This window comes from Schistocerca nitens, chromosome 11 (genome assembly GCF_023898315.1).
Source record: "Schistocerca nitens isolate TAMUIC-IGC-003100 chromosome 11, iqSchNite1.1, whole genome shotgun sequence".
In the NCBI taxonomy this organism is placed as follows: Eukaryota; Metazoa; Arthropoda; class Insecta; order Orthoptera; family Acrididae; genus Schistocerca; species Schistocerca nitens.
Window position 1 is genome coordinate 63,818,314 of NC_064624.1, and position 27,013 is coordinate 63,845,326.

The 27,013-nt window shown below is 42.3% G+C and overlaps 1 protein-coding gene across 1 annotated transcript in view; it reads right to left on the minus strand.

The window, feature by feature from the left end:
* Window positions 1–430: 430 nt before the first annotated feature.
* LOC126213332 (uncharacterized) overlaps window positions 431–27,013 on the minus strand; it is a 116,530-nt gene continuing 89,947 nt past the window's right edge. Inside the window, exons 5-6 of the mRNA XM_049941023.1 lie at window positions 17,624–17,650; window positions 431–482 (exon numbers count right to left, since the gene is read on the minus strand). Coding sequence (XP_049796980.1) covers window positions 460–482; window positions 17,624–17,650 — 50 coding nt within the window. The 3' untranslated portion in view covers window positions 431–459. The remainder of the gene's footprint in view (window positions 483–17,623; window positions 17,651–27,013) is intronic.

Genomic DNA, 27,013 nt, shown 5'->3' on the forward strand with positions numbered 1-27,013 from the left:
CGTCTCCGTCTTCATCTGACTTCCTCTGACTTCATCTGTCTGGCCCACTGCGTCTCGCGTATTTATTCACTTCAGTTCACTGGAGGTGAACGACTTCACGGTCATTGCCTCGTCTGTCACGTTGAAAAGCTTCTCGAAGAATCTTCTTTACGTCGGTCATTGGCTCTTGGGATGTACGCGAGGGCCTTTGCTCACATACGACAACTGAGAAACACGTGAGCCGGTCGGGCGATGCCCTGACGGCTGAATCGACAGCGCCCGCTTATGTGGAACTCGCTGACTTCATGGTCATTGTCTCTTCTGTTCTGCTGTTTTGCCCGCTGAATGCCAGTATGTAACTCTCTAAACTAAACCAAGTTTTCCATTTATATTCTAATTTCTAGTTCACTTTGATTTCACTAATTTATTTACTTAAGTACCACTCAACACATGCACAACCATTGCTGAAGTACGTGTTGATCAGCCACGGCCCCATGCTGAACCTGTTAACAACGTAAGCACAAGTGTTTACAATGACAAATACATAGTAACATTTCCCCTTAACAAAACAACAGATATTGGAATGGATTTTAAAAGTCGAAACTGAAACTACGACTGTAAAGTTCGAGCACATATGTAGTTACTATCAATGAAGTTCTATACCACAGAACTAAACGACTTTATTTGGAAAAGTTTACCTACGAGGCTCTGTGGTGCGACATTGAGCTGTCATCCGTGATCACAACCTTTTGAATCCCCACTATGGCATCCAGATTCAGTTTTTCACCGGTTTTTCTGAATCTCTTAGGGAAACTGCAGGCATGTTTCCCTCGAAAAGGACACAGCCGATTTCCTACCTCTTGTTTTTTTTTTTAATGAACATTCTTCTGACTGGCTTGATGCGGCCCGCCACGAATCCTTCTCCTGTGCCACCCTCTTCATCTCAGAGTAGTCTCCTCTAGTACCATGGAAGCCATTTAATTATCTCTTAACAGATGTCCTATCATCTTGTCTCTTCTTCCTGCAAGTGTTTCCCACATATTCTTTTCCTCTCCGATTCTGTGCAGCATCTCCACCTAATTTTCAACAATCGTCTGTAGCGCCACATTTAAAATGCTTCGATTCTGTTCTGTTCCAGTTTTCCCACAGTCCAAGTTTCACTTTCATACAACGCTGTGGTCCAAACGTACATTCTCAGAAATTTCCACCTCAAATTGAGCGCTATTTTTGATACTAGTAGATTTCTCTTGGTCGGAAAAGCCCTTTTTGCCTGTGCTTGTCTGCTTTTGATGTCCTCCTTGCTCCATCCGTTATTGGTTACTTTACTGCCTAGGTACCAGAATTCATTTACTTCGTCACCATTAATCCTGATGTTTAGTTTCTCGCTGTTTTCATTTCTGCCACTTATCGTTACTTTCGTCTATCTTCGATTTACTCTCAATCCACATTCTGTACTCATTAGACTGTTCATTCCATTCAGCATACGCTGCAATGCTTCTTCACTTTAACTCTGGATACCAATCTCATTCTATCATTGATATCCTTTCAACTAGAATATTAACGCCGGCCGCGGTGGTCTCGCGGTTCTAGGCGCGCAGTCCGGAACCGTGCGACTGCTACGGTCGCAGGTTCGAATCCTGCCTCGGGCATGGATGTGTGTGATGTCCTTAAGTTAGTTAGGTTTAAGTGGTTCTAAGTTCTAGGGGACTGATAACCACAGCAGTTGAGTCCCATAGTGCTCAGAGCCATTTTTTAGAATATTAACCCCCTCCCCCCCGCGAACCTCTCTTTCATTTCAATCAGTACTTCTTGCTTATGCAGATTAAACAGTAGGGGTGATAGATAACATCCTTGTCTTACACCCCTTTTAATACAAGCACTTCGTTCTTGGTCGTCCACACTCATTATTCCCTCCTGGCTCTTTCATATATTGTACATTACCCGTCTCTCCCTATAGCTTAACCCTATTTTTCTCAGAATTTCGAACATCTTGCACCACTTTACATTGTCAAATGCTATTTCCAGCTCTACAAATCCTATGAATTTGTCATGATTTTTCTTTAGTCTTGTGTCCATTATCAACCGCAACGTGAGAATGGCCTCTCTGGGGCCTTTGTAAGGTGTCCGCATTTTTCGGACCTTACATAAGCTTCATACGTATGATACAGAATAAAAACCCCAGAAAATATCTCTATATTGTCAACAGGAAGTAATTTGGCAATCTCATGTACTGAATAACAAAACAATGTCTACCCTTATAACGACAGGGGCATGCCCAAATGAGATAAAGTGAACGCAGTTTGGAGAGCAGTGCAAGTGGCTAATGGCATTGGGAAACCCAATTAACATTAACAAAAGAAGGCCCACCTGCAGTGCAGAAAGAAATAAGCCGACTACAATATAATACTTTTTAGAATAAACACAGCCGAGACTGTGGGAAAATTGTGATACTACATTAACGAGGATAGCAGCGACCCAAGCAAGAAAAATAAGAATTCACATATAACGAGGAAGCAGTTGGCCGAAGCGATACTGTGTGACGTAGTAGAATCGCGGTGGGGAGAGTAACGTCATATAAAAGAATTTTGAGAATTAAGTTAACACAGAGAGAGCTCTGGTCTCGTGATGGGATACTCACATGCGTGTGGTAAAAGTAGCGAACACGTTGAGACTCAAACTTTACATTTGCGAAGTGAGGGCGGTATGTTTCACGTATCGTGGCGACAAACGTAAAGCGGCAGTGCATATTCCTGCGGGAATTTCTGTGGGCTGTGATTTGTGCATGTCGCTCCTTCCCACAGCGAGTGTGGAATTGCCATTAATTTCGACTAGGGAACATTTAACACTGTACGGAATGGAGGGAAGTTAAGACTGATTGGGTTCAGTCAAGGCCAGAGTAGGGAATTAGCGTTTCAGATCCACCACGGAGACAACGCCGCCACTGTTTTCGATCGGTAATGTACCAACACGCTTTAGGCGAGTTAAAATGTTGAGTCGATATTTGCTCACTCCAACCTGCATACGTTTCGAATATAGAAATTCAAGAGTATGTGATAGTTTTGATTAGTTCAAAAGATAAAGTTCATTCTCCACCAACTTAGCCCATTGCTCATGTACAACAAGGTAGATGTAAATATCATTGATAAAGGTTTAATTCTTTCATTTGTCATAATATTTTCATATATAGAGATAAGGTTTTAATAATCACATATTCAATGTCTACATGGTAATTGACCTGTTGGGAGTTGAAAGTAATTAAATCTTTTTGTATTTACCATATGAACCTTGAAAGGTTTGATAAATTGAAATGTAGAATGAGAAAGGGAGAGGTTGTGTTATCATTTTAGGATAAATCTTAAACTTGTCATATATAGTAATTTGTGTATTCTTGTAACGTCACAGTAGCATTTTAATTAATTTTAGACAGGACCAAAATTTGAAGCTATGTGGTGTGCCTTTTTGCCACCCTGGGCTTGTGATGACAGTTAAGATTGTGCCGGTACAAACCCCCGTTACTAGATGGACGTTTCTAGTAGGCGAGGACTGCTTTGTGGAGATTCCCGGAAGCGCGCGCCGCGCCCGCGCCAGATTTGCAGAGGTCGGTCTGCGCGGCCCGCAGCTGGGGGCACTGTTTGGTTTTCTGCGCATTACGCGAGAACTATGAAGAGCGATGCGGCAGTGGATTGTGGTCTGCAATGTGCACCTTCTCAAAGATCGATGTTTATTTCAAGTCACGAGACGCAAAAGTTATAGCAACCTCAAAATCGGTTACTATCACGAATACTGAAAGATTAATAAAAATAGTAAACAACAACTCACAGGGACGAGCAGCCACTCATTAAAAACGTTTCGTCATAGCGGATCGAGTGCCGTAGTCATACGTTAAGATTCATAAATAATTAAGCTCCTAAAGAGCAATAAACAAAGTTTGATGGTAAACTGTTTATAAAATCATAATCATCATCATCATCATTTAAGACTGATTATGCCTTTCAGCGTTCAGTCTGGAGCATAGTCCCCCTTATAAAATTCCTCCATGATCCCCTATTCAGGTCTCTTCTGATGTTAAGCCTATTACTTCAAAATCATTCTTAACCGAATCCAGGTACCTTCTCCTCGGTCTACCCCGACTCCTCCTACCCTCTACTGCTAAACCCATGAGTCTCTTGGGTAACCTTGCTTCTCCCATGCGTGTAACATGACCCCACCATCTAAGCCTGTTCGCCCTGACGGCTACATCTATAGAGTTCATTCCCAGTTTTTCTTTGATTTCCTCATTGTGGACACCCTCCTGCCATTGTTCCCATATACTAGTACCTGCAATCATCCTAGCTACTTTCATATCCGTAACCTCAACCTTATTGATAAGGTAACCTGGATCCACCCAGCTTTCGCTCCCATACAACAAAGTTGGTCGAAAGATTGAACAGTGCACAGATAACTTAGTCTTGGTACTGACTTCCTTCTTGCAGAAGAGAGTAGATCGTAGCTGAGCGCTCACTGCATTAGCTTTGCTACACCTCGCTTCCAGTTCTTTCACTATGTCGCCATCACTGTTTATAAAATTCAATAGAAAATTCATGACGTAAAGAACGGCACTATATAATATTTTGGGTGGCATCACACGTATTTTAAACTAGTTAAGTTATACTATACACTTAACTTGCAATAGTTATCAATGTTTGCAAATTATTATTAACATTTATCGCCCATAATTAATTAATTTTTATAGATATGAAGATTTTGAGCATCGCAATGTGTAGATCGCTATTGATTACGTCTAAAAATGGTGCCACATGCAGTCCTATGTTAAAACTTTGCAGCACAGATGTCAACACACAAATTTGCGCCAAGTGGCGAAAGTTTGCAAAAACTGAAACTTGATTTACGGGTGACAGAATAATCCTAGAAATTAATGTAACATAGTAGATTAGACGTACTTTTTAGCGCGGTTCCGATGGTGTACTTATTTCTGTCGAGGGACGTATGTATCAAAATTTGTAACCTTAACTGGTGATACTGGTACTTGCATTACCAGGGGTGTTGACGTCCGAGCCTATATAAGCTAGTGGCCATCTTGGCCAGAGTTCAGTCGTTGTGTAGCCGCCCTTTTTCTGTTTTCGCTTTTTCGTCTACTAGGTGAAAGTCTGATTTCGTTTTTTACACATTGACTGTCATTGAAGGGTTTTACTTTTATTTAATATTGTCCTAGCTAAGTATCAATTTCACCACTTTTAAAACCCAGTGTTAAACGTGGGTCACTACACGTATAGTCTTCCCAACTCTGAGAGAAAAAATCTTTAGTAGCTTTACTACCAATGTTTACAGACGACGATACTTTAACATTTCGTTCAATTGTTTTAGTTACGAATCGCTAGTTTGTTCTTGGCGTAGATCACGTTACCTTCACGTTTGTTAATCAAACTTAAATTAATCTTCAAGACTTGTATTATGTTTCAAATTAACAACGTCAGTTTATTGACAAGAGTTAGTAATAAATAGGTTAACTCATACGATCTAATTCAAACAAGTTCTTTAATTAGATGTCTAAGTAGGATTCCCACTAGCATCAGAGATGTTAGATAATATCCTGTCATTTTCGGTAAATAAGTTATTTCTATTTAATATCCGCAAACTGTCATTAACTATGATCACTAGTCGCGTGAAGTTAAAGTTTCCCATTATCACAATTCAAAGTCCGAATCCGGTTATAATTTTCCATTCAGTAAAGCGATTAAATATTCACACGAATTGACATTAAAGCCAAAGAAATTACTATTCACCTTCCCATTTATCTAATCTGATAAAAGTCCAAATTAAAGTCTTGAATTGACAGTCCTCAAAAACAATCTCGTCACGATCTATTCTTGATCCCCATTTTGCCGGCCGCGGTGGTCCCGCGGTTCTAGGCGCTCAGTCCGGAACCGCGCGACTGCTACGGTCGCAGGTTCGAATCCTGCCTCGGGCATGGATGTGTGTGATGTCCTTAGGTTAGTTAGGTTTAATTAGTTCTAGGGGACTGATGACCTAAAATTTTAAGTCCCATAGTGCTCAGAGCCATTTGAACCATTTTGATCCCCGTTTTATAAAGTCCCAATTGTTGTTCTCTAAAGCTGTACGTCCTAAATAACTTCCGAACTAGAACAGACTAGAGACTGGAGTATCGTAATTACAACGTATGGCTATTTATACGTTAATAAATACTGTCTTTGGTGTCCCAGGCCTACGTTCTATGACTATAATATTGATTTTCTTACGTATTGGAATAACTAATATTTTAATATTTTCTACTGTTTCTCCCCCTTCCCATGTTTCTAAAATTTATAATTTAATTTTCCTTTTCTTTTCTTTTGCTTTCTATACCAGATATTTCCCTCTATTTGTTTTTTATTTGTTTTTCGTAACTACTACTTGTGAAGGGACTTGGGTCATTTTGTGAATTGATATTTTAAGGACATGGGAGCTAATTTGGGAGATATTTTTGTTTTTTCAACACCGATAGGCGCTGTAGGTGTTACAGTTGGTCAGTCGTTTTGGAGGGTGGGTGGCGAGCAAGCCCCACTTGAGGGTGGCCCATGTGGTCGTTTGAGAATCCTTTTCCGCGCAGATTTTTTTCGACAAAGAGTATTGTTTAGTAGTGCAAGTGGTGGACTGGAAGTGCTACGATTATTTGTGTGAGTGCGATTTACGAGGTGCACATCGTCGTAAGTGAACATGTGGTAAACTATGATTTCGCGCCAAAACTGTTAGAACAAAGAGGACAGTGGGACTTGTGGTTCTGTTCGAATTGATTGAATAACTTTCGATTACAGCAGCCCACATTACTGCTATTGGGGGCTAGGAGTCAAATTATTATTAAAAAAAAAGCTGTAAACCGTCTCACCAGTGCCAATTTCATTGTGTGAAAGAAAAGGACAACGCCAATAAGTAGTGATTGAACTGTGTCGTGAAAAACTGATTTTTTTATAATAGTCGCCAAATTCTCGTTCCATAGCATAAACTGTACTTATATCTGAGTGAATAATTAATTCAAAATCTATAACAAATGCGCGGGTGTGGAACAGTGTACTAATGCACCAAGTGTGGAAATCATCCCCTGAGACTTCCGTGAGAGCCAAAATTTGCAATAACATTTTTAACCAACATTTATATATGCAGCATTTCGTGGGAAAACGCTGAAACCGCACTTCTTTATTATTTTACCTCCCCGTCGCAAGATACATTATCCATTGGCGTGTAAAACACGTTATCCACTTGCATAAAGCTGTAAGACATGTCAGCGACCTTAAAAATGGCTTACCCTGCCAGGATGCTGAATAAACAGCATTCGGCTGAGATATAAAATACAGGATTTTGAATTAACAGCATTAGTCTATTGAGGGTAAACAAAAAGCTAATTCAAAATGGAGAAAAATAGTTTTCATTTAAATGTGACTCAACTGTGTAGTAGTAAAAAAGTTAAGTAAATAAATGTAGATAGATGTGTATTTGTGTATGTTTTAATTGCTGGCGCAATACATTGTTCTATACGGTTGTGTTGAGTTCTGTCTCAAAACCAGTAACAAAAAAGGCTAAAGGAAAGACGAGGGAACGTATTGAATATAGAACTGTGTGAATCAAATTTTGGGGTAGAGTCAAGTCGTATAATCTCATGTTAACGCGTAGTAAGGTTCGAAATACTAACCAACAGCAACGTTAAGAGGAACGATCAAAAATGACAGAAAACAGTAGGTCAAGGTAGAGAGAAGTCATGGCAGACCTTGATAGGATCGAGTTGGACACGCAACAGCCAGATCAGCGTGAACAACACGAAACAGAGGACGTCGAAATACCGAATGAGACCGAAAATGTAACACATGGTGTTCAATATGGTCAAAGAAATGGACAAGAGGACAGCATTACACATTATTCAGATGTAGAATCCGTTGACAGTAATTTACAGTTTGTAGAACCGAACGTGAACATATTGAATCAGACAGGTTTGCAACCACATGGAAGAACGAGTGTTAATGCAACTACACTGTGTTCAGAAGAGAAGGAAACGGTTCACGAAAAACGAGAGAGGGAATGGTTACATCAAATGGCAACGGGCGAAAATGACGTAGGAGTGGAAAACGCCAACATATATGGTATGTTGCAGCGGTTATTACAACAATCTCAGGAATCAGACAAACGTTTGTTACAATAATCTCAAGAATCCGAAAATCGTTTAGAAGGGCGCGTAACCCAAGGACAAAAAGAATTAGCAGGGCATTTAGAAGGGGGCATAACTCAAGGCAAAAACAGTTAGAAGGGCGCATAGCACTGGGGCTGAGAGAAACTAACAAATAAATAGAAAAAAACCAGTGATAATATTCAAGGTCAGTTAGACCGAATCGGAACTGAAGCTCAAGAAGCACAAATTACGCTTCAAACGCTTGTTACGGGGCAGACACAAATGAGAACGGACATTGATACTGTCCCAGTAGACATGAATATGTTACATGAAGATACACAACAAAGTCTCAAAAAACTTAAACTACAGGTCGAAGCCTTTGCCATCAGAGCGTCGACGGAAGCGACACATATCATTGCTAAAACGATGTCTCACAAAACAACAGCGAAAGTTGCATTTAGGAAATTCGATGCTCATATTTTAAAGAAACAAGAGAAAAACGTACATCAATTTCAACGGCTCAGAAAGGAAGTTTTGCATTCAAAAGAAAGTCGAGGAGACGCGTAAAGCGTTAGTGGGGAGTCGAAAACGACGACAGAATCTTCCTTAATGTTGGTAGATAATACTGTGAAGACGGCAAATTCAACAGCCGCCGATAATACGACAGAACGAGAATGCGAATGTACAGGTGAAGTGAGACAGAAAGACATATGTGAATGTCAGTCCGAAAACGCAAACAGAGATCGGGAAATTAGTCCGAAACAACATAACCTAGAAGAATACGGTAACAGTAGGGAACAATGTGGTTTGCGACCACTTGCTCAAGAGAGAATAGCAGGTCAGTTGAGAATGTGGGTTGCAGCAAGGTAACGTACATCAAGCACAAAGCGTGACATACGCAGACCAAGCAATAGCGACACATTACGCAACACCACAACATGTAGGATGAATACCAATGGGTTACAGTACAGTGTCTCACGAGCCAGAATTGCTTACAAGACAAGATACAGAGCCGGTAGTAGGTGTTATGCACGCATATTGCGCAATGAAACCTGCAAGTGATTCTGCGGCACAATTGTCACAGAATGTTTGCGTAAATTTGATGCAAACATAGGACAGAATTCGAGTTCTCAAAACACAGAAGGTATGATGTCACAGAGCGAAGCAAGAAATATTGATGGTAACCGCTTTCTTACAGCGCGCAATAACCTGCACTCTAAGGAAGACACAAATAGTCTACACCCTCGCACATTTATTGATCAGTTCAAAGTAGGAACACCAGCACATTGGCCTGTGAAACATAAATTAGATTTCATTTGTGCACACGTGGAAGGAAGTATAGCCGAAACCATGCAGAAAACAGTGGAAACTTGCAATTCGTATGATTCGTTTCGAGCAGCCTTTATAGCTAGATGTTGGTCACCTGTGGCGCAAAAGAGAATAAAGTACGGCGTATTGCAAAACGTCTCATTTGAAAACTCGCAAGAGAGAACTGCGGTCTAACTCTTTGAGAATATGGCGAAAAGAAATCAATGTTTAGACAGCCCATATAGCGATGGAGAATTGATACAGATATGCAAAACTAAATTACCAATTAAATGTCAACAAGCACTGATAGGACGTGAGGGCGATCATTTTGAAACCTTTGAAGGTGTTTTGCGAGAGGTTGAGTTCATGTACGAAAATGACGCTCCAAGACGTCGTGAGTCAGGACAGAATAACTTTTAAAGGACAAGCAATAAAGAGGCTAGTAATGGTAACAAGGGTAGATCCATGGGATTGAGTTCCAGACGAAATGGAAATACTTAAATAAGTAGGAGTAGTGGAAATACGGGACCACAACGTAATGGGTATGGTTTTAATAATAATAATAATAATTGGAACATGACATATGTGGACGAGAATAGGAATGGAAATGGGGGACTTCGGGAAAACCGACAGACTGATTTTAATCAGCGATCGCCAGGTCAATGGAGAGAAAGTAGGTGTGGAGGTGGTGCAAGAACGCAACTACAGCCAAATACGTCAGGTAATTACAGGAGAAATGAACCACAGAGGGAGGTTGAATTACGTCCACCAAACCCAGGGAAGCATGTAGAATGACGGACGTCAGGTATTGCAGGGGTTCAAGGGGCTGTTCCGCTGGAAAGCGACAGATTCGCGCCCTGCTATTGGGATGAAGAAGGTATCGGGATTCATACAGCTATGCAAGGCTCTGCCACTGTTGCACTGCCCAGTGCTGAACATTCCAGGCGAAGTCGTCAGTGTCGTGCTGTTCATATTAGCACAAGCATGGGTCGCCGGCTGCGGAGGCCCATCGTTGGGAGTGTCTGGTGCACTGTGAGTTCAGACACACTTGTGCCCTGCCCAGCATTAAAGCCTCGTGCTAGTTCCGCCACAGTTGGCAGCCTGTCCTGTTTTGCCAGTCCGCCCAGCCTACTACATCCGACATCTGTAATGGGGGGTGGCCGCCTAACCCTACGATGTCTGGACGTGGTTTGTCCTTGGCGTTGAAGACATTCACCACAGCTCTCCTTGCGGTTTTTGAAATGCTCGTACCTAACCTCCACGCCATCGCAGTCTGCCCTCGAGCAAACTCAGACAGAGCGTGCGCCTTCACAATTCTACACACAGACAGCACACTCATTGATACCACATGCACTGTACGTGTGTCTGATCAGCAGGCATATCTCGCCGGCTCACGCCGCTATCGCCTGGATGGATTTATATCGATAGTAGGCCATTATGTTCCGGCTGATCAGTCTAGGTACGAGTAGAATAACTGAGAAAAAACTTTCTGTAATGGAACAAATATTATCGGCCGGAGTGGCCGAGCGGTTCTAGGCGCTACAGTCTGGAACCGCGCGACCGCTACGGTCGCAGGTCCGAATCCTGCCACGGGCATGGATGTGTATGGTGTCCTTAGGTTGTAAGTAGGCTGTGGCTGTTTATGTTTTCTTATTGGCAACGTTACGTAGCGCTCTGTATGAAAATCACTGGCTGTGCTGTGTGCAGTCGGTGGCTAGTTTGCATTGTTGTCTACCATTGTAGTGTTGGGCAGCTGGATGTTAACAGCACATAGCGTTGCGCAGTTGGAGGTGAGCCGCCAGCAGTGGTGGATGTCGGGAGAGAGATGGCGGAGTTTTGAAATTTGTAATACTGGATATCATGAACTGCTATGTATATTATGATTTTTCAACACTATTAAGGTAAATACATTGTTTGTTCTCTATCAAAATCTTTCATTTGCTAACTATGCCTATCAGTAGTTAGTGCCTTCCGTAGTTTGAATCTTTTATTTAGCTGGCAGTAGTGGCGCTCGCTGTATTGCAGTAGTTTGAGTAACGAAGATTTTTGTGAGGTAAGTGATTTGTGAAAGGTATAGGTTAATGTTAGTCAGGGCCACTCTTTTGTAGGGATTATTGAAAGTCAGATTGGGTTGCGCTAAAAATATTGTGTGTCAGTTTAAGCCCAGTCACGTATATAAATTTTCAAAAGGGGACGTTTCAAGGTTAGTTGGGTTTAAATAGTTCTAAGTTCTAGGGGACTGATGACCTCAGAAGTTCAGTCCCATAGTGCTGAGCCATTTGAACCATTTGAAGAAGTATTTAAACTGATAATCGAATGAAAGAAGTAGAAAAATACTCCGGAAAAGACAGGAATAAAGCAATATGTACTTAGGAACTAAGCACAGGGATACCATGTCAAGAAAGCTGCACGAAATTTATGAATATATCGAAAAAGAAATGATCGTCGGAAAAGATAAATTCAGCATACAGAAAAACCAAAACCACATCCGTTGAATTAAATGCAGGAGTGTCAACATTAATAGTGGAGAAAGAGTTACGATGTTAAACGCAGAGGAGAGAGAGGATATTTGGAAAGACGGTGTTTAATGGCTTTAGGAGGGAAAAGAGCTGTCAGTGACGAGCTGGAAGAAGAAACAGACGTCAATAAGGGGTTCATTATTACTGTCAGAGTCTGACACAGCTATGGAGGACTTGCGCTTGAATAAGGTAAAAGACATAGGTACTCAAGTTTTGCAATTCCTAAATGCGCTGGGATTAAACGCAACAAAACGACTTTTCATGTTGTGGTGGAGACTTTCGAAAATATCATCGGTATAATTCCAAAGGTGGTAAAGGGAAATAAATGCGAGACTTATTGCACAATCAGTACAGTAGCTCAAGAATGCAAGTTTCAGAAACAAATAGCATTGGATGCAAAAATAGTTGTGGATGTGACCGATGGTTTTGCTTTAGAGAAGGTAAAGGCAGTTCTGAAGAAGCAACACTTAAGAAAAATTAAGGCTCTTTTATGGGATTTGCAGACCTAGGAGAAACGTTAGGGAATGTCGAATGGTGAAGGATTATCGAAATTCTGAGAAAATATCAGTGAGCATTACGGAAAGACGTGAAATATACATATGTATAAGTATCATAAAGTAACAATTAGTACTGAAGACAAATGACGAAGTGCTCGTATTAAGAAAGGTATAAGACAGAGATGAACTCTTTCATTCTTACTGTTCAATGTGGCCGCGCTTAGTGGCCGCGTGGTTTGAAGCGCTATGTCACGGATTGCGTGACTCCTCCCGCCAGAGATTCCAGTCCTCCCTCGGACATGGGTGTGTGTGTTGTTCTTAGCATAAGTTAGTTTAAGTAATGTGTAAGTCTAGGGACCACAGACCTCAGCAGTTTGGTCCCTTGGGAATTCACAAACATTTGAACATTTTGTTCAATGTGTACATCGCAGAAGCAGTGACAGGTCGGTCCAGGAGTGGGGTTAAACCACAGAGTGAAAGATCACCAGGGATAAGATTCGCAGATGACACTGTTCAAGTCAGTTAAAGCAAGGAATATTTGCAGAACATACTGAATAGAATGAACAGTCTACAGAGTACAGAAAATGGTTGGTTGGTTGGTTTGGGGAAGGAGACCAGACAGTGTGGTCATCGGTCTCATCGGATTAGGGAAGGATTGGGAAGGAAGTCGGCCGTGCCCTTTCAGAGGAACCATCCCGGCATTTGCCTGGAGTGATTTAGGGAAATCACGGAAAACCTAAATCAGGATGGCCGGACGCGGGATTGAACCGTCGTCCTCCCGAATGCGAGTCCAGTGTCTAACCACTGCGCCACCCCGCTTGGTGTACAGAAAATGGACTGAGAGTAAATCGAAGAAAGGCGAAAATAGTGAGGTGCGGAAGAAACGTGGTTTGTGAGAAAGTCTATTGTTATCAAAAAAATTTTCCTTGTTTTGAGAAAGATATTTCTGAAAATGTGTGTTTGGACTGCAGCTTTGTGTCAGACGAGGAAATCCCAGAAAGAAGAGAGTCAAAGCATTTTGGACGTGGTGCTATAGAAGGATGTTGAAAATTACGAGGACTGATGAGATATGGAATGGGAAGCGGAGAAGATTATATGGAAAACATTTACAAAAAGAAGAGACGATGGCTCATGTATTAAGAATCAAGGAATAAGTATTATGATGCTTGAAGGAATTACAGAGTATGAAAATCGTAGGGCAAGACAGAGACTGGAATATACGGAAAGAACAACTGAGGACGGAGGGCGCAACTGCTGCTCTGGGGCGAAAAGTTGGCACAGGAGGGGGAACCTTTGCGGCCACTGGAAAACCTGTAGGGACATTGATCAACGAAAAAAAAAGGTGATTTAGAAGATTGTTGGCCTTTTTAACTGGCATTCTTGCTTACTTCTGCCAATATAAAGTGTGTCTGATATTCAAATGACAGGAAAGAGTGCGTTGACTACTGAATATATTTGAATTTCCATTGACATTTGCAATCAAAGTTCATCATAAAACCTGTACTGAAGCTGTGTTTCGTTGTCTTCTGCTACTAGACAGTGCTACAGGTTGTACCATGTTTATACAGAAAAGACGTACAGGAACGTCTTCATGTTCTTACATGTTTCTTCTCCCCACATTACTTTAGGTATCTAGTTAGTAAAGTCTTATCGAATACTTTTATGAAAGAAAACTATGTCCCTCAAGGAGATGTTTCAACTATGACGTGGTTTCTGATGGCTATAACTAACAATACCTCAATGGACTGTTCGGGCGCTTTAGTTGCGGAGAGTTTTCCAGTTTTCAATACATCTTTCACAATTGCAGCAAGTACGCACCAGACTAGAGAGATTGGCACACAGACCTGGATTCAAGTAATTGTCAGAAAATAAACTGCATGTGTTGCTTGTTAACAGTTCCCGTCATCCTTTCCGTCTTCCAGAACTGAATCTGAGGGACATCTTTTTAAATTTGAAGGCGTCGGTGAGGTATATGGGCATCCATTTTGATCAGGCGTTCAAGTGCCTGCCACATCTGAGGAACTTTTGCTCTCGATCCATCAAAGCCCTTGAAATTTTAAAGCGTGCAGTACACAGAGTTTGGGAAGAAGATCGAGCAGACCTGCCCCAGTTTTAAAGAGAGTTTGTCTGGTCCCAGCTTCATGATGGATCTCCGATGATCAGACCTTCTAGACCATCATATTTGGAGGTCCAGTGGGTGGGCATTAGACTGGCAACAGGGGCATTTAGAGCCTCTTCACCGAAGCTTGCCACCCACCACTTCTAATCTGATGGCAGCTGCTTGCCGTAACCCATCTCCATGGCTGAGGTCGCTAATGCAATCCTGTGCAGTGGCGCTTGACCTGGTGGTAAGGCAGTTTGGATTCTGGCGGCGGAAAAAAGTTTTTACTGCCAGTATTTGGGTGGCGAGGGGAGGACAGGTGGTGGCGTAAAGCTCCTGGTCACCAGGCTCTACGCCAGTGTTCTCGTTTGAATACCAAAGCTCTCTGCAATGTCTCACGATGTGGGGGCATGCAACACTGTTGATGGTGGTTTGTCTGCTGGATGGGGATGTTTAGCTTGGTGGCCCCCTTTGTGTCATTCATGAGGAGCAGGCCATGTGCCAGCACTGGCTTTCACCCTCTCCTTTCCCCTGTCATCATCATACAAAACAAACACACACACAACACATACATGCAATATTACAAATATTGTAATGGATCACGTTGTAAATAAAAATAAAACAAAGAAGCTACTCACTGTGCAACAAGCTTACAAAATGTCTTGTAAAATCTAATTGCCAGCATGCCATACTGATTGTCTCCCACTCATAGAGTGGCTTTTCGATAATCGTCTGTGAGCAGTGGGACCATTTGGGAACCGAACAAAGAGCTGTATTTTAAAAGTGGTTGTGGCGAATACTAAGCCTTACAACACAGGTGCAGTAATTCACCACCATATTATGTTTAGAAGCCATTACTTAATTTGACTGATTTTAAAGATCGTAATTTTTTAGGTATATTTACTAACGTCTTACATGAACACATGAATTTTAAGATTGTTTATTGAAATATATCTAGACAGAATCCCTTGGGTGCTCGATGGTTATCTCTGATTGTGTGCTCAGAGTCTGCCTACCAGATGCTTTCACAATCCGTCATGCTGAGCTACAGGATATTTGGAAGGCCCTGTATCGTATGAGATGATCCAAGGGAAACATGTTTCTAAACTGATCCAATACCCTTAGTGCTCTACAGGCTCTTCAAAATAAGCATGTAGGTGAAAAGGTTTCGTAAAATATACGAACTGCATTTCTCTTGCGGCCACATTGTGGATAGGTGGTGGTGTTCTGCCAGGTACCTGGGCTGGAAACCAGCAGGTAGATATAGAGGTGAAGGAGGCCTGTAGGGAGTGGCAGTTGGAGAAAGCATCATTCCCTTGGAACCTGTGAACTCACCGTTGAGCCACAAGGTCAGGCATGAATGGGAAGGTGAGTGGCTTGTCACCGTTGCTCTTTGTGGGTGGCGTTTTCTCCGTAGAAAGTTCCAGCCATTTCTGAAATTCGTTGAACTGTCCAGATTACACTCTAAGCTGTTAGGTTGAAGGAGTTTCAGAGCGGTGTCTCATCCCTTACCAGTCCAACCTTTAGTCAGCTGCAGTTCCTGCTGCTCCATTTAAAATCTTTCATTGTACCTTTCCTCTTTTAGTTGACTGCTTTACAAATCATGATTTAATACATCATAGTGTCTCTTTCTCCCTCTCTCTCTCTCTCTCTCTCTCTCTCTCTCTCTCTCTCTCTCGCTATGTGTGTGTGTGTGTGTGTGTGTGTCTGTATGTGTGTGAATTCCTATGGGACCAAACTGGTAAGGTCCCTAGACTTACACACTACTTAAACTATGTTAATAACAACACACATACCCATGGCTGAGGGAGGACTCGAAACTCCAGTGGGAGGGGCTGCATAATTCGGGACATGGCACCTCTAAGTGGGCGGCCCACACAGAGTGGAAATAATGTAAAACGTATTGTGACTGTGTACTGGAAACTTGAAGTTTCAATAGAGACTAGCAACTGTCACAGAAAAGCCTTACGTAAAATGTTGCCTGCGAATTCCCAACTGCGTCTTATGTAGAAAGTAATATCAATAGCTGGGTTGGATTGTATGGTGGATGAGACCAGACAGCGAGGTCATCGGTCTCATCGGATTAGGGAAGGAAGTCGTCTGTACCCTTTCGAACAAACCATCCAGGGATTTGCCTGGAGTGATTTAGGGAAATCACGGCAAACCTAAATCAGGAGGGCCGGGCGCAGGATTGAACCGTCATCCTCCCGAATGCGAGTCCAGTGTGCCATCCACTGCACCACCTTGCTGGGTTCTATTGCTGGCAATGCTGGGACTCGGTGGGGTGGGGGATTACTCTATCAAGGAATCCAACAACTCTTCCACAGAAGGGAGAAATGTCTCTTTTCATCTCCTTTCAAAGAGTATCAAACTAACATTCAGCCCAACAGTCGCATCTGTGACTATTTTCTAATAAAACACTAAAACAAGCATTAAAGATTTAATTTAATAATTGCCAACCTCTTGCTTCTTTTCAGAGTGTGTGCTAATTCTGTCCATTTTGTAACGAGAATTTTATCAGAATAACAATTGTCATGATGTTAAGAGTTCTTTTGTATTATTTATTACAGCATAATTCTTGTACAATCATCATGTCCAGCGTCCTGGGTGAGTACTGTTCTGGAATGAGACCTCAGGTAGAAGGACAAAACGATGGACCAAAACATTCTGAAGTAATGATTCAGTAGACATACATAAAAGCTTTTGAAGTCAGTTGAGCTGGCCGCGGTGGCTGAGCGGTTCTAGGCGCTTCAGTCCGGAACCGAGCGACTGCTACGGCCGCATATTCGAATCCTGCCTCGGGCATGGATGTGTGTGATATCCTTAGGTTAGTTAGGTTTAGGTAGTTCTAAGTCCTAGGGGACTCATGACCTCAGATGTTAAGTCCCATAGTGCTCAGAGCCATTTGAACCATTTGATGCCAGTTGATTACATGGCATGCTCATTGAAACTGGATTTTGATATAACATCTCACATAATAAATAATGCTGTAAAGACATTGTTGAACAACTGAGAACATATCCGCAACAATAACAAAAAGTTTGGTTATGTGGACGATACATACCTCCCAAAGGTGGCTTGAATCCCAGAGCTGCAGAAAGAAAAGTAGCGTCAATATATAAAGTCAACAGAGTCTGTTTTTAATAAATATAAATGTACAAAAGTAAATGAGATAAGTGCAGGAGAATAGTATAGTTCTAAGTTTCTTCAGCAATGGCAGTCGCTTGTATACAATAGACACATATCTAAATCATGAAGCAAAAAAGAAAACTTTCTACTGATGGTTTAAAAACTTAATTTCAGACAAATTTCAATTAACGATATTCTTATTGCGTAATTTTTATCAGTCCTAGGAATCTGCATGGCAACAAATAAAATGAAAACAAAATTATATCAATAAAACACACTCAGCACAGTGCCTATGTGAACAATCAAAACAGCTTTCTATAGCTCTCTGGCGTGTTCCTTTCCCTGTTTTGCCAGTCGGAACTAGTTATTCACTTTCAATGCCTTTGAAGTTTATAGGACATTACAGTGAAATCTGTCTTAGTTTTATTTCTTTTGAGTTCAGCTGTCACAAGGCATATCTTGAATTTCATTCATATAAGATTTTCAGACTCATCCAAAGTAACCCTAAATATTGGAAGATATCATTTAAAAAGTCTGTGAGATTTAGAAAAATATGTGAGACAAGATGATACCTTAGTTTTAAACGGTCAAACTTAATTTCCTTTTACCCCTCTCTTAAATTAAGTTTCATTTATATAAGTAATAGGTTACAAATGTAAATTCTGTTGTATTTTCATCTGTTCTGACTTCAGCAACATACGCAGAAACAAGTTTGTTTCATTTATAATGATATTTAGCCATAAGTCACAAATCATTTTATCTGTGTTTTTGCGAGGTATAATTGTCATCTGTCAGTGGCTTACGAAGGCAAAAGGTTGTTCCCTATTTAACAAATAATATTTTGAAGAACGTTAGGAAAATTTTCCGTAACTACAATTAATAAAATGAAATTATTCCAAAGCTAATTACTAAAGATGTTAACGATTTAATGATGTAAAGATAAATAAGGTACACTTTACACTAACTGCGAATAATGTAAAGTCTTGCATTCAGAATAAGATTCTTGAGTAGAAATGCAATGAGTACTCTGGAACAAAACCTGTCACAGTGTTTGCTGCCCTTATTTGTATATGACATCGCATTCCAAGATAGTGGAATCGAAGATGGCAAGGCAGGAAATTAAAAAATCCAAGACAGGGCAATTACTGAAATATCCAAGATGATGTAAGTAGCTCACTTCTCTAAATTTTAAAATGATGGGAAATTTAAGAAGCCTACTTACGACCGCGAGAAATTCAGAAAGCCCAGACTTTCGTGTGCTGCCCTATTTTGGATGCGCTCAGTATACCCAAATGGCATATATATTGCCAATAGATTTAGGGGCAGGGTTATGGAACAGTGTCTCCCATAACTGCTCTGTAATCTAATTAATAACCCACACATCAAATTAGACTACAAATTCAATTCAATTTTCGAGCGATAAATGAAAGTGTATATGTAACTGAGACAAATGCCAGCGATTGTGAATCTAATAACTTCTTCATTATTGCAAGTCTATGCTGTGACTGATGTGTGTAACGTTTCTGTGTAAGCTGGGTCTGCTGGCTGGCTGTGGGAAGTCGAGAACTGCACGGCGAGAATAGCAAGTGGATCGCAAAACATTTTTTCGCTGAAAAGGACAGAATGCAGCCAGGTACACACTGGGAAGCACGCGGGACAGATGTGGGACGCCTTGCGTGGTCACTGCATGGGCAGCTGGGAGAAATCTGCGTTCTGTAAATTCCATTGTGAGAAGGAGCAAAAAGAATAACTTTTAAAAAGATAGAGGTTTGTGACAGGTTGGAGAAAAAAATGAAGCAGAGAGAAGTACCCACTGGATACAAAGGAGTCCAGCAATAACTTATGTTGAAATTTAGGGGCAGATATTCGTAGGCACCTGCTACAGGTGCCGAATACTAAAACCTACGACACTTAGAATCCCTTCTACTGTCAGTTGCCATCAGATAATAGAGTGCTGTTGTCATACTGAATACTAGCTCTCGGAAGCTAAGTAAGGTTTCGCTACTCTTGTGGAAGATGCAGTTTTATAATAGGACCTGGTTAGCGATATTATACGGCTCATCGTCTGACGTTTATTGTTTCACGAAACCGTGAACAGTAAACGTTGTTGTTTAATGATCCAGGATTGTATCGCCCATCTGAAGGAAGGCGAAACCAACTACTCAGTGTTTCAACAAGATGACGCTACTGCTAACACAGCTTACAACACACTATGCGTCTTATGGAAGAGTTTTTTTGGGAAACTTTTCATCTCAAAGAACGTATGGCAGCCTCGCTCCTCGGTGTTTACGCCAACAGACTTTTTTCTTTGCGGAATAGCATGTAGTGTACCGCAAACGCCAATGCTTGATTGGAGATTTAAATATTGAAATAACTTCATACATGAGAAGCATACCATAACCAGGTGGACAGAAAGGTATTCCCAACAAAATTAGGCGGGTTGAGCCTTGTATAGTCACTCGTGGATGTCATTCCCAACATACTGTACATAGTGACCACACAGTTACTTTCTGAGCACCCATACAACCAGTGTCACTCAATACACATATACACATATTATATACTCGTTACAGAGGAAATGTTGAGGCAGAAGAAATCCTGACCTCTGCCGCATTCGAGCAACGAAAAAATTCATAGGTGACAAACGAAAATTTCTATCAACGCTGGGGTTCTAAACCGGGTCTTCCGTTTAGCAGGAAGATGCATAAACTAACTACGCTACCTTGAAATAGCAGTTAGACACAACTGCGCAGACTACACAAGTGTGCTACCCGTGCTACATCCATATTCCTATTCGCCGCACAGCCGGCCATGGTGGCCGAGCGGTTCTAGGCGCTTCAGTCCGGAACCGCGCTGCTGCTACGGACGCAGACTCGAATCCTGCCTCGGGCATGGATGTGTGTGATGTCCTTAGGTTAGGTAGGTTTAAGTAGTTCTAAGTTCTAGGGGACTGACGATCTCAGATGTTAAGTCCCATGGTGCTCAGAGCCATTTGAACCATCATTCGCCGCACACTACCGAAGTTGCGTCCGCTAGCCCTCTTCCCTCTTTTCGCTCACCGCATCGCACAAAGTCCCTTGCAAGGGCGGGTGAAGAGTGCTCTGCACTGAATGATGATGTTAGCCCTGACGGCGCATATACACTGCTGAGCCAAAAGATTATGACCTCCTGCTTGATAGCCTGTTTGTCCGTCTTTTGAACGAAATACATCACTGATTTCGAGTAACAGGGTTCCGACGTTTTGGAAATTTGGAAATTTGTGGTAAGTTCCTATGGGACCAAACTGCTGAGGTCATCGGTCCGTAGGCTTGCACACTACTTAATCTATCTAAAACTAATTTATGCTAAGGACAACACACACACACCCATGCCCAAGGGAGGACTCGAACCTCCGACGCCGGCAGCCATGCGAACCGTGGCAAGGCGCCTCAGACCGCACGGCTACCCCACGTGGCCCCGATGGTTTGTTGGCACAGCTCATGTAATTCGCGTAAATAACGGGCCGCTGATTTGCTTACGCAGTGATGGCACCAGATAGCGACTTAGATGGCTACTGTAGGATTTACATCAGACGCATTTGGTCGCCGAGACATCACCGTGAGTTCACTATATTGCTCCTCAAACCACTGTAGCACGGTTCTCGCTCCGATACACGGACCATTATACTGCTGAAAGATGACAGCGCCGTCGGAGAAGACGCCGAGCATGAAGGGATGGCCGCCCGGGGTGGCCGAGCAGTTCTAGGCGCTACAGTCTGGAACCGCGCGACCGCTACGGCCGCAGGTTCGAATCCTGCCTCGGGCATGGATGTGTGTTATGTCCTTAGGTTAGTTAGGTTTAAGTGGTTCTAAGTTCTAGGGGACTGATGACCTCGGAAGTCCCATAGTGCTCAGAGCCATTTGAACCATGAAGGGATGCAGGCAGTATGCAACTGTCAATGTGTCTCCGATTACTACCACAGGTGCCACGCAAGTGCAGGAGAATGTCTCCCACACCATAACACTGCTCCCACCAGCCAGTGTCGGTGGGTCGCTGCACGTTTGAAGCCGCCGTTCACCTCGATGATTCCGTTTGTGGAGACGGCCATCGACCTAGTGTAGCAAAAATGTTGTTCACCCGAAGAGCCGACACTTTTCCATTGATCGACGGTCGTATCCCGATGGTCCTGTGCCCACTGCAACCGTAACTGACGATGTCGTTGCCTCAACATGTGAACACGTGGGGGTGGTGAGCTGCGGAGCTCCGTGTTGAGCAATGCACATTGAGAGGTGTGCTCCGGAACACTTGTGCGTGCACCAGCACTGTGCTCTTTCGGCAGAGATGCCACAGATCACCATCCGTGCTGCTTCACATAGCAGAGAAGCCTCCGAGCCCAACGTCCTGTGAATAATAGTGGACGTCTAACCATTCAGCGCCTAATAGTAGTTTCACAGTCGAACCCCTTCCCGCAGATGCTCACGACAGTAGCACGTGAACATTCGACCGTCTCCGCCGTTTTAGAGATACTGGTTCACAGGTTCTGCGTAATAATAATCTGCCATTTGTCGAAGTCGCTTATCTCGGTGGATTTCCCCATGTGCAGCCCGTATCTCCGCCGTCCGCGGCTGCTCCACTTACGCACTTTCATCACTGCGTCACGTGCCCGCCGCGCCAGCAGGTGGCGTTCAGCGACGCGGTGGGCAGTGGTCGTAATGTTTCGGCTTATCGCTGTATATCTGTATAAGTGGTGCCTGTTCTTTCGGACATGTCGGGAAGAAAAGACACCACTCATATAGGTTGTAGATGTTTTTGAACGCCTTTATGGTCAAAAACATCAGATGGTAGAGAGTGCCAAAATTAGCACTGTGCGATCTAGAACTAACGCTCAGCAATGAAAGTTTTGTCTTATTTACTTTAGCAGTCCAGGCTGATATTGACAGCGCACACCTTATGAAGCATGAAAGTTGCTCCCCCGACTCTGCTTCAGTTTTGTACACTGAATACTCTGTGTAGCCACACGGGGAAAAAAAAAAATACAATTAAGGGCAATATGGTTTATTCGTTTGGATGTTCACGTTACCAATTCTGGCGCAGAGACATAAGCAGTTTGCACGACGTGTGCTCACCTCTCTGCCCACTGAAGCTCTCGAGCTACCTGCAGCACTCACTCACTCTGCATGGAGACGCTCACAACGCGACACTACAGACCGCCCTGCCCTCTGCGACTCCTTTCGTATTCACAGGGCTTCAAATTCAGTGTCTGGACGTAAATTTGCTGAGGTGCCACCACGCAGTTCTCAAACAAACAAAACAAAATTGGCTTTGAAGGTGACAAGACTTCCGAGTGTTGTTACCCAAACAGCATTTGACTAACTCAGCTTGTAGCATAGTCGGATTTTCAATCATGAACACGAGAGTGGAATCTAGCTAGTAGCATACTTTTTTAAATGTAATATTTATCAACAAATGCGAACGTTAAGTAAGAAGTTTTGAATAATATTTTTAAAATAAAAGTAGCATCCTTTTATTGACAGTTACTAGATGTCTAAAAATGAATTTAAACTTCTTAGGAATATGCCTAAACGTATTTCACTTAATGAAAAAATTACATATTTCAATAACACTAGTGAGTCTGCGAAAATGATACTTTCTCATTATCTGATTTATCGGCTTCGTATGCCATATTTCAATTTACTGTCAGTAGCAACGAATAACCAAGATGTTATTCTTATTAAACATTATAGTTCCATATCTGTCAATGAAGATTACACTTTGTTAGTAAATATAGAAGTTGTTTAAAAAATTAAAAGATACAGGGTGACGCAGAAAAACGGGAACATTTCCACAATCCAATAAAACTAGAAGTGATGAAGGAAATAAATTGCATTCATCGTAACAGAAACCTTCCATCTTTACCATTTAGGAAACACTGATGCCATTTCTCATTTTTCAAAAATTACGTCCTTCAGATGGCGTCCTCCTGTTCGAATACATTCGGGAAATCTGCTGTTGAGATTCCTCATAGACCGCTGCAACATCTCAGCTGGCATATTGTGGATTACATCCCAAATTCTCTGTTTCAACTCGTCCAGGGTTCTTGGTCGAGTCGTGTAGACTTGCTCCACGAGAAAAATCACATGCGGATAGATCTGGCGATCTAGGAGGCCCGGGTATGTTAACGAATTGTGACATCACACGGTAGTCAAACTACTCTCACACATATGCCACTGATTGCGATGTAGTGTGTGATGTCGCTCCGTCACGTTGAAACCAGGCTTCTTGAACGTTTGCAAAGTTATTCAATGCAGGTGTAACGAAAGTTCGTAACATCTCCGCGAACCGATCGGCGTTGACAGTTGTTGTGTTTCGTTGTTCATTTGCGAGACAATGCGGTCCGATAATCCCACGTGATAAAACAGCACGCCATACTGTCACTTTAGTAGCGTGTGAAGGGCGCTCATGAACGTCATTAGGATTTGTGTTTACCCAGTAACGGTAGTTCCGTTTGTTCACATTACTTGTGCCTCATCTGACGTCCACAACTTTTTTATAAATTCATCGTCATTGTTTATTTTTGTTATCATTTGTTGACAGAATCGTAAGCGTAATCGGAAATCGTGGTCCTTAAATTGTTGCTCTATCTGTAGTTTGCACGGATGAAATTTTAAATCAAGATGAAGGATTCTGCGAACACTCTCCCGGGACACTCCAATCGCTGCTTCTTGCTTACGAATTGACGCCGTGGGCACCGTAAGACAGACTCGCGTTCAACATCAGTGTTCTCTGGAGAACGCACACTTCTTGGTCGTCCTGTTGGTTTCTTTTTGAGGGCAGATCCTGTGTCTTCAAAGTTATTAATCCAACATTTTATCGCGTCTTTCGACGGAACGACATCATGACATCCTAAATTACAAAAACTTCGAAACTCCCTCTGTGCCGCTAGCAAACAATGATTGTTTTTATAAAACATTTTTATGGCTAACGCACGCTATTGTCCGTTCCATTGACGCATGATTAGTGAAATGGCGAACTGTTTACTTGCTGTCTGCCACGAACCCGCAGTGCTGCCACGTGCGCATGGCTGCCACTACTCATTTCAAACTTTCCCTTTATTCTGTGTCACCCTGTATTTATCTTACTAGCGAGATTCGAACCATCGAACGTACTAACGTGCTGAGAAACCGACGAATTCGTCGAAATAATGAAAATTGTTTTTAACTGCACTAGGAGATCTGCTAATTGTGAAAGGTCATATTTCAGGGTTCTTTGTCGTAGTGTCTTAGAAAATTTATGTGCGTGCACTGAACTCCATCTGCTACAAGTGTGCGCAAAATCGGAATCTGTGAGGACCCCTCGTCATTGTAGAATCCTCCTTTTACCACCAGCATAACTGTGACCTGAAGCCACTTTGGCACGAATAACTCTTAATAATTACCTGACAGGTCTTTCACTGGAAACTGTCCTGAGAAACATTAATAAATTATTTCTTTGGTATTGTGTGACGTCATCACATGTACAACCAGTGCCTTCCCCGTACTCTCTGCACTGCCGAAGGAGTCTGCTACCTCAGCAACAAACCACCTCTGTCGCTCGCTAATGGGCGATCGTTGTCGAAATCCACACGCTGTGTGGAAAGGCCACATCACAGAAGAATTTCAGTGTTCCTACTACAGACCCTGGAAGCAAAAGAATCCCTTACGCGACTTGCCGTAAGATCAAACAAATCGTACTATCTTGCGTACATGGGCATGTTACAGCGTGTCATGAAATGATTCCGTAGTATCCATCATTTTATTTCCTACTGAAAAAAGTTTTTGGGCACTATTACGTTAGTGAAGCATCTGTACGAGGCTAATCCGCAAACTAAGGTTACAAAAATTTTTTGAGGTGCAAAAAATTTAATTTGTCATAACAAAATTTAGATGCATTGTAGTACAGGTGTTGCATTATTTTTTCACGCGATCACCATTTATCTCTATACACTTTGTCATTCGTAGGACGAGTTTTTTGATTCCTTTGTCATAGACGTCTCCCAACGCCTTTTCCAGTCAGTTCTTCACTTCAATTTTCACATCGTCGTTGTCGGAAAAGTGTTTTCCAATAACGTGTTTCTTCAATTTAGTGGCCGGCCACTGTGGCCGAGCGGTTCTAGGCACTTCAGTCCGGAACCGCGCGGCTGCTACTGTCGCAGGTTTGAATCCTGCCTCGGGCATGGATATGTGTGATGTCCTTAGGTTGGTTGGGTTTAAGTAGTTCTAAGTTGTAGGGGACTGCTGACCTCAGATGTTAAGTCCCATAGTGCTCAGAGCCATTTTTGAGCGGTGTGCGGACGATCGTTCTCATGGAGGGGACCAACTCTCGTTGTCAGTACGTCGGTTTTGTATGGCTCTGCGAAGTTTCTTCAAGATCCCACAACATCTTCCAGCATTTATTGTCCCACCTATTAGCAAAAAATCAATGTGCGGAACTGTTTTCCTGTCCCAAAACACTGACACGACGATTTTCCTTGCTATATCCTGGGTTGTGAATTTCTTGGCTATAATATTTCCATTCATCTCCCTTTACAGACCCTCTATATACTTATTTTACCTTTCAGCTTTGCCTTCCTTGCTTAGGACTGGTTTTACATCTGAGCTCTTCATATTCATACAGTTGCTTCCCTTTTCTCAAGAAGTATCTTTAAATTTACTGTAGGCGGAATCAATTTTTCCCCTAGTGAAACATTCCTACATTTGTCCTCTAGCCATTCCTGTCAAACTCATTTTGAGAGACGTTTGTATTCCCATTCGCTTGCTTTATTTACTGCATTTTTATATTTTCTTCTTTCATCAACTGAATTCAATATCTCTACTATGCCTTGTCGTTCGACCTATTTGATCCCTGCTGCCTTCGCTATTTCATCTCTAATAGCTATCCATTTGTCTTCTACTATATTCATTTTCCTTGCTCTACTCAATCGCTGCGTAATGCTTCCTCTAAAACTATCAGCAACCTCTACTTTTTTCAACTTATCCATGTTCCGTCTCCTTAATTTCCTACCTTTTTGCAGTTTCTTCAGGTTTAATTTACAATTAGCTACCAATAAATTGTGGTCAGAGTCCAATCTAACCCTGTAAATGTCTTACAGTTTAACATCTGGTTCCGAAATCCCTTTGCCGGCCGATGTGGCCGAGCGGCTCTAGGCGCTTCAGTCCGGAATCGCGCGACTGCTACGGTCGCAGGTTCAAAACCTGCCTCGGACGTGAATGTGTGTGATGTCCTTAGTTTAGTTAGGTTTAAGTAGTTCTACGTCCTATGGGACTGATGACCTCAGATGTTAAGTCCCATAGTGCTCAGAGCCATTTGA